At 44.2% G+C, this 12,174-nt stretch overlaps 2 protein-coding genes across 2 annotated transcripts; one reads left to right on the forward strand and one right to left on the reverse strand.

The window, feature by feature from the left end:
* Position 1: 1 nt before the first annotated feature.
* On the forward strand, positions 2-2,573 carry LOC127531426 (uncharacterized). The gene is made up of 2 exons (XM_051940841.1): positions 2-2,227; positions 2,312-2,573. Exons 1-2 carry the CDS (start codon positions 285-287, stop codon positions 2,364-2,366), a joined length of 1,998 nt encoding a protein of 665 aa, XP_051796801.1. The 5' UTR covers positions 2-284; the 3' UTR covers positions 2,367-2,573.
* Positions 2,574-4,223: 1,650 nt separating this feature from the next.
* Positions 4,224-11,581, reverse strand: hus1 (HUS1 checkpoint clamp component). Its single transcript, XM_051940659.1, has 8 exons — positions 11,420-11,581; positions 10,804-10,931; positions 9,520-9,696; positions 9,158-9,265; positions 8,947-9,021; positions 8,278-8,377; positions 7,355-7,489; positions 4,224-4,664 (listed from the first exon to the last, which is right to left on the reverse strand). The coding sequence occupies exons 1-8, from the start codon at positions 11,469-11,471 to the stop codon at positions 4,582-4,584; spliced, it is 858 nt and encodes a 285-aa protein (XP_051796619.1). The 5' UTR covers positions 11,472-11,581; the 3' UTR covers positions 4,224-4,581.
* Positions 11,582-12,174: the final 593 nt, after the last annotated feature.

Genomic DNA, 12,174 nt, shown 5'->3' on the forward strand with positions numbered 1-12,174 from the left:
TAGGGTGACCAGACGTCCCTGAAAATCCGGGACAGTCCCTAAATTCAGCCGCTTGTCCCGGATCCCGAATTTTGCTCTAATTGTCCCGAAATTAGCCATACACCTGTTATCACGGTCCAAAAACATGACTGCCGGGCCGCTGCCTGGCCGTCTCGTCTCAGGCCTTCATGTCTCAGGCCTTCTGCAGCCTGCGCAGTGGTCACTCGCGCATGAATTATGACGTTTGTATTATATTTTTTATAGGCGCGAAATGTATGCTATGCTAACACACATTCATTGTTAAAATGGAGGTGAACAATGCTCCGGAAAAATCTGATGAACCCCCAGCAAAGAAAAAACGTCTGTGCAAATACCGAGAGGAATGGACGAGGAAATATACATGGGTAACGGCTGCATTTGGGGATGTAAATAAGGCGTTCTGTAAAGTGTGCCGAAAAGACTTTAGTATTTCTCACGGGGGAGAGTCAGACCTCAAGTCTCACGCTAGCGGCAAGCAGCATGTAAATAACACTAACGCTGTACAGACCAACACTTTGCTATCATCATTCTTCAAGCCACAGGATGACTCAGTGTACAGTAAGGTTGCTGCTGCAGAGTTAACTTCTGTATTTCACTGCGTTTCTCATCAGCAGTCATACCGGTCCCTTGACTGCGCAATGAAACTGACACCAAAACTGTACCAAGATTCAGCCATTGCCAAACTCATAAGCTGTGGTCGCACCAAAGCAGAGGCCCTTGTCACCAATGTACTGGCTCCTCTTGCATCTGACTTCACCCATAGCCTTGGCACAGAGCAGCTCTTTTTTTCTATCGCTACTGATGCTTCAAATAAAGGCAATGTGAAAACATTTCCTCTCTCAGTGAGATTTTGGACCCCAGAGCAAGGCATTCAGAACAGAGTGCTGGATTTCTATGAACAGGCAGAGGAAAGTGCGGATGCAATCACTGACATGTTGTTAAAAAAGTTAAAGGAAAACAACCTCCTCATCCACAACGTATCAGCTTTCTCCGCTGATAATGCGCCAGTAAATTATGGCAAGCGACACTCAGTTTACCAAAATCTAAAGCAGAAAAACAGCAAGATCATCCCAGCAAACTGCCCAGCTCACATCATCCACAATGCAGTTAAAAGGGCCTGCAATGTGCTACAAGTCGATGTTGAAAACATAGTTCTTAAATCATTCAACCATTTCAGCTGCTCCGCAAAAAGAGTTGCCAGTTTAAAAGAAATGTTTGAATTTGTTGATATGGAGTATCTTACCTTGTTACGCCACGTCCCCACACGCTGGTTGAGCTTGCTCCCTGCAATAAATCGACTGGTGAGCATCTGGCCTGCTGTGAAAAGTTATTTTTTGTCGCTGGGCCAGGAGGAATGCCCCCGTGCCATTTGGGATGCGCTCAAGGGGCACGAGCATGGCGAACAAGATGATCCAAATGAGCTTGAAATCACGTTCTTCTTCCTTCAGAATGTTCTCAAAATATTCTCCACAGCTGTCCTCAGTCTTGAAAGCAACAGTCTCACTTCAGTTGAGGTATATGGAGTGATGAACGACCTCCGAGTCAAACTGCAGCAGCGCAAAAACGACGCTTTCTTTGGCACAAAAGTGGATGATATTATGGCTTCCTCTCCCAGCAATAAAGTTGACCGGCTACGCCAAGAGTTTAGCTCTTTCTTACAAGTTGCTGTGGATTACTTGGAGAAGTGGTTCGACTTTTCACAAACTGGATATCTCTACAATGTACAGTGTTTAAATATCAAGGAACAAAGAGAGATCAGATACAGTAAACTTAAAGACGCAGTGTGCGCTCTTAACATGGAAGAGCATCTGGACTTGGATGAGCTCTATAACGAAAACTGCGCTCTGAAGAATGTATTGGCCCATCTGGACACGAGCAGCAACTCAGTTGGCGATCTTTGGGCCCAAGTACTGAAGACCCCGTCCACGTTTCCGCAGTTTACAAAATTATTGTCCTTCGTCCTCAGCGTTCCTGTGAGCAATGCTTACTCAGAGCGGGTCTTCTCCATCATGAAAGGCGCTTGGACTGACGTGCGAAACAGGTGTTCAATGGAGCTTGTCCGTGCAGAGATAAAAATTAAAATGAATCTGGCTATGACCTGTGCAGAGTTCTACAAATTCATCCTGGAGAACAAGAAGGCCCTCTTTGCTGTGAAATCATCCGCGAAATACAGCAACAGCACCGAGTCGTCACAAAAGCCTCCTTCGAGGTAGAAGCCAGACTATGAAAGATGCGTTTTACCCTTTACCTTGTTATAATAACAGTCACTGATTCCCGTTTTTTTGTCTCATAGGCAAACAAATGAAGACAACACCCGTGGCAGCAGAGATATGGGAGAAACGTCATAATCTAATAAAAACCGTTGCCAAGAGATTTTAGTTTATGAATTAATTAGGCCTATGCTAAGAGTTTAAATGAATTAAAATTACCTTTTTTTTGTTCTGTTTTTAAGCAGGCCTACAATGAACTGTTTTCAGTTGGGCAACTTGTCAAAATACAATGCTTGTTGTTAAATAAAACTATAACTTCTAAAGAAATAAATGTGTAAATGTCTTCGAAATTAATAATAATAATAAAATTAAAAAAAAGAAAAAAGAAAAACAGTGTACCCCCCCCCGGCACAGCGTCCCGGATTTTAGTCATTGCCATCTGGTCACCCTAACCGAGAGAGAGAGAGAGAGAGAGAGAGAGAGAGAGAGAGAGAGAGAGAGAGAGAGAGAGAGAGAGAGAGAGAGAGCGAGCACTGCTTCCGCCACACCTTTAAAGGCTCCCCAGGGTCCTAAACCCATCCCCTTACACTAAGATGGCCGTCACGACGCCGCCGACTCCGTCTTGAGACATCTCGTCAATGACGTATATATAGAGCTAGACCGCTCACTGCTCGGCGGACAACAGCTCTATATATACGTCATTGCATCTAGTGTTTTTTTTATATATCTATGGGTTCTAATATGACTGCTCCTCTACCGTTTCCTGTAAATCACATGACTCCAGCTAACTCCTCCTAGCTGTGGGCTTCCTTTCTTCAACAGATGTTCTGATGCTGCTCAGCTGAAGACACATTTACTAACAGAGCTGTGGACAGACTGATCAGAGATGCGATGGTGCTGCAGTTGTTGTTCCAACACTGAAAGAAGAATGATGCCATTTGTAGGGGGCAAATTGAGATTTATGTTGATTTTAACACATTCTTTCTCATGTGGATGTGGATGTGAATGGGAGGAGACCATGCAGTCTAACGCCACCTGGCTGAGGAAGCCGTAAGTGGAGCCCAAGGAGAAGGCTTAAAGACCAGCTGCCATGGCATCTGGGTGTGGCTGAGGACAGAAAAAGTTTTTTGACCATGTGGCTGCGTGAAGGAACAAGGCCTTCTTAAAGACTCTTTAGTTTACAGCTTTGTTATTTTGTTTCAATTTATCTGCAATTCATTGAACAACAATACATGGAACAAATGGTCATTGGGACCGACTGGATCAACTTTTACTCCTCATCTTTATCTGCATGTGTCAAGACAAAATCCAACTCAGCCATCAGTAGTAGTCGAGCAGCAGACTAAAGGGGTTGGCTGAAATTGCTATTACTTGACAAACATGTTTTCAGTCACTTATTAGGATCAAACTCTCAGGTGTGATCAGAGAACTGGAGCTCTGCAGAGACACCAACACTCCACAGGAGAACAGCAGTGATGCAGTGAGACATCCAGAGCTGTTCATGCTCTTTATGGGCCTAAAGTTCTGTCAAAATCATCCATCCATTCTCTATACACCGCTTTCTCCTCACAAGGGTCATGGGGGGTGCTGGAGTCTATCCCAGCTGACTCGGGTGAAGGCAGGGGACACCCTGGACAGGTCACCAGTCTGTCACAGGGCTACATATACAGACACACAATCACACTCACATTCACACCTACGGACAATTTAGAGTAACCAATTACCCTCAGCATGTTTTTGGACTGTGGGAGGAAGCCGGAGTACCCGGAGAAAACCCACGCATGCACAGGGAGAACATGCAAACTCCATGCAGAAAGATCCCAGGCCGGGATTTGAACCAGGGATCTTCTTGCTGCAAGGCCAAAGTGCTAACCACTACGTCACTGTGCAGCCCAGGAATGGGACAGTGAAACCAAAATTAATGAAAACCACAAGGGGTCGGAGGGAAAATGTTTATGCATGTGTGATTGGGATTTAGAAAAAAGAAATTAAACATAAGGATTAATATTTTTTAATTATTTGAAACATTTTTAAAGCAAAAAAAAAAGCAACAATCTGAAACTCACAAACAATAAATGTGCAACTTCTGTCTCAACTGTCCAAATGCCCCTCCTGCTCTGATAAATGTGGATTTATCAGCGTGACTTTGCTCCGAGCAGAGGTCAGAGGGTAAAGTCTTCCTGTGGTGACGAATCAAACGAACTTTGCATCGTCACTGAAATGCAGGACAGACTTCCCAGACACGCTGAGTTTCGGAGGATTCCTTTGGCATGTGGGGTTTACTCCAAACCAGTTCACATCCCCTTTTTCTTTACCTCAAACCCTCAGCAAACCTGAGCGGTCTGCAGAGCGTCTACGCCACTGCGGGGATGAAATACTGCAGCGACACGTCCTCATGCAGCAGAATCAGGTGGAGGATCCTCTGATGGACGATATCTGAGGAGACAAGAGGGTGGCGTCAAGGAAAATGCAGTCTAGAGAGACATCAAACAAACAGCCAAATCAGCGTCACCGTGAAAACTTCAACTGCCGTCTACTTATGCTAAGCTATTTCTGCTTTTCCTCACGGATTGAGTGAAATCTGGATGTTCACACGCTGGATGCAAAGGCTCGCAGCAAATAAGGCGTCAGGACACTTTCATCCCAAATCTGTCAGAGTTTTCTTATCTTTTCTCGGTTTATTAAAAAGCAACGAGTGGTCCAGTGAAGGATTTTCAACCACAGTCTAGGTACCACGTTTTCATTCATTCGAGACTCAACAGCACATCTAGTGACATATAATACATAATAAACTAAAGACTTAGTAATCTAACTACTACTTTAAAGTATCTAGGTATTCTAACTACTAATGAAGCTACTTCTGCCGTTGGAGATGCTTGTATAGACGCTGCTGCCGTTGGAGATGCTTGCATAGACGCTGCTGCCGTTGGAGATGCTTGTATAGACGCTGCTGATGTTGGAGATGCTTGTATAGACGCTGCTGCTGTTGGAGATGCTTGTATAGACGCTGCTGATGTTGGAGATGCTTGCATAGACGCTGCTGCCGTTGGAGATGCTTGCATAGACGCTGCTGCCGTTGGAGATGCTTGCATAGACGCTGCTGATGTTGGAGATGCTTGTATAGACGCTGCTGCTGTTGGAGATGCTTGTATAGACGCTGCTGATGTTGGAGATGCTTGTATAGACGCTGCTGCCGTTGGAGATGCTTGTATAGACGCTGCTGCCGTTGGAGATGCTTGCATAGACGCTGCTGCCGTTGGAGATGCTTGCATAGACGCTGCTGCCGTTGGAGATGCTTGCATAGACGCTGCTGCCGTTGGAGATGCTTGCATAGACGCTGCTGCCGTTGGAGATGCTTGCATAGACGCTGCTGATGTTGGAGATGCTTGCATAGACGCTGCTGATGTTGGAGATGCTTGTATAGACGCTGCTGATGTTGGAGATGCTTGCATAGACGCTGCTGATGTTGGAGATGCTTGCATAGACGCTGCTGATGTTGGAGATGGTTGTATAGACGCTGCTGATGTTGGAGATGCTTGTATAGACGCTGCTGCTGTTGGAGATGCTTGCATAGACGCTGCTGATGTTGGAGATGCTTGCATAGACGCTGCTGATGTTGGAGATGCTTGCATAGACGCTGCTGATGTTGGAGATGCTTGCATAGACGCTGCTGCCGTTGGAGATGCTTGCATAGACGCTGCTGCCGTTGGAGATGCTTGCATAGACGCTGCTGCCGTTGGAGATGCTTGCATAGACGCTGCTGCCGTTGGAGATGCTTGCATAGACGCTGCTGCCGTTGGAGATGCTTGCATAGATGCTGCTGATGTTGGAGATGCTTGCATAGACGCTGCTGCCGTTGGAGATGCTTGCATAGACGCTGCTGCCGTTGGAGATGCTTGCATAGACGCTGCTGCCGTTGGAGATGCTTGCATAGACGCTGCTGATGTTGGAGATGCTTGCATAGACGCTGCTGCCGTTGGAGATGCTTGCATAGACGCTGCTGCCGTTGGAGATGCTTGCATAGACGCTGCTGCCGTTGGAGATGCTTGCATAGACGCTGCTGCCGTTGGAGATGCTTGCATAGACGCTGCTGCCGTTGGAGATGCTTGCATAGACGCTGCTGCCGTTGGAGATGCTTGCATAGACGCTGCTGCCGTTGGAGATGCTTGCATAGACGCTGCTGATGTTGGAGATGCTTGTATAGACGCTGCTGATGTTGGAGATGCTTGTATAGACGCTGCTGATGTTGGAGATGCTTGTATAGACGCTGCTGATGTTGGAGATGCTTGTATAGACGCTGCTGATGTTGGAGATGCTTGCATAGACGCTGCTGATGTTGGAGATGCTTGCATAGACGCTGCTGATGTTGGAAATGCTTGTATAGACGCTGCTGCTGTTGGAGATGCTTGTATAGACGCTGCTGATGTTGGAGATGCTTGTATAGACGCTGCTGATGTTGGAGATGCTTGTATAGACGCTGCTGATGTTGGAGATGCTTGCATAGACGCTGCTGATGTTGGAGATGCTTGTATAGACGCTGCTGCCGTTGGAGATGCTTGTATAGACGCTGCTGATGTTGGAGATGCTTGCATAGACGCTGCTGATGTTGGAGATGCTTGTATAGACGCTGCTGATGTTGGAGATGCTTGCATAGACGCTGCTGATGTTGGAGATGCTTGCATAGACGCTGCTGATGTTGGAGATGCTTGCATAGACGCTGCTGATGTTGGAGATGCTTGCATAGACGCTGCTGATGTTGGAGATGCTTGCATAGACGCTGCTGATGTTGGAGATGCTTGCATAGACGCTGCTGATGTTGGAGATGCTTGCATAGACGCTGCTGATGTTGGAGATGCTTGCATAGACGCTGCTGCTGTCTCAGAGGAAGGACTCCTAAACAGCTGGAAGCAACAAACCTAATAGCAGTTCCTGGACGACATTCCTTACTAATGAGTCTCAGTAATCTAATTTTAATAGGCTTTTTACTTCACTAAGGAACGTGGTGGAGTTATGCGACACTCAGGATACGTTTGTCCGTCTGTCTGTCTGCAACATTACTCAAAGACAGATGAACAGATTTGGATGAAATTTCAGTGAAGGTCAGAAATGAGCTGTGTCTGACTTACTGCACATGGCCTTGCTGGGGTTGACCTGCTGTCCCATGAGGAACTGCTGCAGCCTCCTGACGTCCACCCTGGCCTCCGCCATGCTGTCCGGGTCTCTGCTCTGAGACGGACCACCGTCCTGAGAGGAGTCATCACCTGGAGGGTCAGAACAGTGTTTAATCACACTTTACTGAGACTACAATGAAAATACAAGGTTCAAAATACAAACCATGAAACAACTGATCGCTGAAAGCAAACAGTCTGGTTAGAAAACCCTTTTGCACTTATGTTAGCACATGAATAAAAGTGTGAATTTTCACGGAAAACATGAAATTGTCTGAACGACCCCAAACTTTTGAACGATAGTGTATGTTTTTAATTTGACACCAGAGCAAAAACTGTGCTGTTCAACTTAGAAGTGATGTATTTACAGCAAGCTGACACTGAGGGACGTTTCATTTGTTACATACTGACTAGTTATCCTACATGGAACATTTTATCGTATGCCATTCTGATCTACTGGGCACAACAGGAACTACGGCTGGCCCGAATAGTGGTTTCTGGTCCGAATATTCGTTCCGCCCCGTTACGGCTGATGGGGGGGGGGGGGCTGTGGCCCAGACGGTCCGTTCTTCTGGTCTCCCAGGTCCAAATTTTGCCTTCGTTATGTCTTCAGTTAAACTGAAGAATTCCCGAAAAGCGGAGGTCGAATATTCGGATACCAAAATTAATATCCGGATACCGCCGTCGTGAACGAATATTCGGGATATTTGGGTCCAGCCCTAAATAAAACCTTAAAAAAGAAGGAGCTAAATGTTGATGCTGGTACTTTCACTCACAACGTCCACCTCATGGCGACGTCAGAGAAACTTAAACTTCTACCCTGAATTCAGTCTAACATCTGTTCTGTTAGGGTGGCTAAACACCAGGCGACGTGTTTTTACCCCACGGAGGGTTTCCCAGGTCTTTGAAGTGAGTGGTCACAGAAACCAGATCCGTCTCGATCTTCAGGTTCATCTCTCCGTTCAGGTTGGCTTCAATCACCTGAAACGCACACAAAGGCTCATTTAAATCCAACAGAGTGAAGCTTCTCATTCACTCACACACCTAGAAACACGAGGCAGCTTCCAGGAAGACTGACTTATGATTTTTGAATATTAATCCGCTGAACTTCAAGCAGCTCCTGTTTTTTTCCATTTTCTCTCGTCACATTTTTTTCCTCCACTGTGGCTCATTTTTCTCTCTGTAGATAAAGATTTTATGACAGTTCAGCTGAAAAATCCCTGAATTTGGTGTCTGTTGGTCACAGATGAGTCCCTGGTTGGTTCAAAGTTGTGCCAAAGGAGAGCAGAATTCTTCATTTATTTATTTATTTTTTTTAAATAAGACGGGTAGAATAAAGCGGTTTTGATGAAATATAACAATTTGAAGCTTAGACTTGAATCATTTTCTGAGTGAAATGGCACATGACAGAAAAAAAAAGTTGAAAATGGTGTAATTTGTGGGATTTAAAAAAAAAAAACTCTTTTCAACCCTGGGTTCAGAAGACTTTGTTAAAGTTTTGAATGAGCGACCTCTTAACGTGGGTGAAGTTTGGAGACCTGTGACTTTACCAGGAAGTTGGAGAGGTTCTTCATTCTGTCCACGACGTTCTTCATGGTCTTCAGAGGCGGCAGGTAGATGCTGACCTGCACAGACAGAAAGAGAAAGCTTCGGCACTGCGCTGGAAAAACCCAACAAGCATCACTTCACCGGCTGTGGAAGAGGATCTGTCCTGATCTGAACGCTGAAAGAGGTCAAGATGCTCACAGAGATGTCACTTACATCAAAGTCCGGAACGTTCGGTTCTTTGAATTCATGCCAGAGTCTCCGGGGGATGACGTCGACGGGGACGTCATGAGTGACGACTCGACTGACGCTGGACAGAGTGGGCTGGAGGGACGGAGGGAAGACATCTGCCGGTTAGACGATACTTAAAGCAGCAAGAACAGGAGTTACAGAGAAACAACGTCATTCATCTGCAGCTTGTCCACCACACAAATCTAAGTCCAACATTCAGCTCTGCTTCACCAAACACAGAAAGGTTCGTTCCTGTAAACTGGTCCGAGTTCCTGCAGTGGAAAGCTGAGACATAAAGAATCAAATCTTTTACTAATGATGAGTGGTGGATGCAGAGACGGTCTCACCAGCTCGGCGGCGATGGTGAGGCAGGGGCAGTGCTTCTTGGTCAGTTTGACTTTGACCGACTTGGCGGTCTGGACCGTCTTCAGGGCTCTGGACAGGTTCTCTGGAGTCACTTCCAGACAAATCTCATTGTCCTCGGGGGACACGCCCTCCATCTGGTACTCATCGAAGAAGTTGGCCTGCGGGGAGCAAAGAAACGCTGACAGGATCCAACACAACACAAATACAAAATACAAATACAAAAACTGCAGGTCCTCAAATGTCCACTAGAGGCTGTCTCTGAAGACGAGTCGATCCCCATAGAGCTCCATATTAAAATGTCCAACTTTACAGCAGAAATAAACCTGTTTCCAGCCTGGAGCTAAACACTGTTTTGGTCTCAAGAGCTCAGTTACTCGTTTATGGCAACAGTGCAGGTGGTGAATATTTTTTACAACTCAATTGTTTATAATGAATTAAAGTTATGAGAAATTAGTAGCACCATCTTACACTGTACGGCTCGACTCAGCTCCAACAAGATTAAGGTTTGGTTAACCCTCCGGTCGTCCTGCGGGTCGAAACTGACCCGTTTTGAAGTTTGAAAATGGGAAAAAATATATATTTTCACAGTGAAACTTCTGATGTTCACATTTTCAACATGGTACCTTCCATGTCCAAAGCTTTTGGGAAAACTTTGAATATTTTTTGGTGGAAAAAAAGAAATTTTAAAAATATTTCTTCAGAACATTCACACACAAAAAAAAAAAATCGACCAAAATCCAGCGAAGTTCGATTTTTTTGTGAATGTTCTTAAAGAAAATATTAGAAGTTTTACTGATATATACATGTAATCACTTTAGATATTTTTAGGATTTTTTTTGTAAGATTTTCTCATTTAAAAAAAAAATACTTATAAGAATTTTCTTGCCATATTTAGGGGATTTTTTAAAATAAAACTTTTAAGAAATTATTGGAATTTTCTTCCTGAAGGTTTTACAAATTTTCAGAACTTTGGGGGATTTTTTTGCTGAATTTTTGGATTTTTTCCAGACAAGGAAACAATATTTTTTGTGCCCGTAAATGAGGACAACAGGAGGGTTAAATTTCAATGATTGATTTATTAATCAATAATCTGTCAACTATTCCACTGATTGTCAGCTATTTTGAAAATCAATCGGTACTCTCTCCTCAGATTTAATACAAGTTGTCGTAACTTGCAGAGTTTCTACCTTTTTTTGTTATCGTGCTGTCTGCAGCTGCAACACAGGCTAAGTTCTCTTCGGGGACGATCACTGATCCTGACTCACCTGTGACAGCTCACACCACATGCTGACTCCTCCGTTGGCCACTTTCTCAGACAAAACGAAGAACAGGTTGTCTGGAGTTAGCCGCAGGACGCACATCTTCGTCAGCTTTGAGATGGTGGTAATGACTCCTGGAGAGGATCAAGAAAAAGAACAAAGTCAGTGTCAATAACCAAAACAACTAATTAATTAATAAAGAAAATAGCTGCAGCCCCACACTGGATATGTTCTCAACTAACTAAATAAAAAATGGGCTAAAATAAACAAACTACAGTGATAATTAATCATCAAACAGCCCGAGATGTGTTCACCGATCTTAAAAACAAGCCCACATTTTGAAGTTTATTTCTGCACCAAACTCCGTTTTAATTTTTAGATATTTAAATATTATAATTTAGCGCTAACTTGCTGTAATTGTGTTAAAGTTACCCAATATTTCAGGACATGTTGGAAGCCGAATTAAAGACTGAAATAAGACCAACATGTCACAGTAGTTAAAGGCTATTCAGGCTGCTTATTATGGGCTGTCAGGTGTTGTTTTCCTTCGCTGGTGTCGGATCTTCGGCAGGAGGCTGGCCGGCCGAGCAGCGTCGGTCTGCGGGGAAAAGGACGGACTCACGGCTGAAGTGGTTCAGGCAGGCGACGTCCACGATCTTCCCCCGAAACTTCATCTTAAACTCGGACTTCTTCCCTCCAGAGCCACTATGATGGGGACGAACTTCAGGCGGGACACTTTTTGTTTGGTCCGTCCGCTTTAAAGGTCCGAAGGGAACCGCAGCGAGCCTCAATAGTTCCGCCCAGCAGGTCGAGGAGAAAAATGGAGGGAATGTGGGCTTGTTTTTAAGGCTAGTGCACACATCAGTTATCACCATGGTTTATTTATTTACGCCCATTTTTATTTATTTACTTTCTCGATTAATGAATTAGTCGCTTTAATTCATAAAATGTATTTATATTTAAAAAGCTGCAATCAGAGATTTTTGGATTTTTTTCTTTAAAACCAGACAGATTCCTCCTGTGGTTGTTTGATTTATAAAATGTCAGAAAATGTTCGCAAATGTCAGCTGAAAACCAGATGATTAATATTCTGGAACGATTACAGAATAATTGTAGCCCCAGTCTTGACATAATTTTAGTAAAATTGAGTGTCTTACTACAATAATGAATAAAAATAAAATCCAACACAGCAAATCTTTTTTGGACATTTTTCAGTCATCCTGGAGAATTATTAAACAATTTCAGACAAATTTTAGGTATTTTTTGCCATGCTGATTCAGATTTGAGTCATTTATTTGACAAATTTTAGGTCATTTTTGGAGAATTCTTGAACTAATTTGGACAAATTTGGTGTATTTTTTTTTTGCCATTTTGATT

Source organism: Acanthochromis polyacanthus, chromosome 20 (genome assembly GCF_021347895.1).
Source record: "Acanthochromis polyacanthus isolate Apoly-LR-REF ecotype Palm Island chromosome 20, KAUST_Apoly_ChrSc, whole genome shotgun sequence".
NCBI lineage: Eukaryota > Metazoa > Chordata > Actinopteri > Pomacentridae > Acanthochromis > Acanthochromis polyacanthus.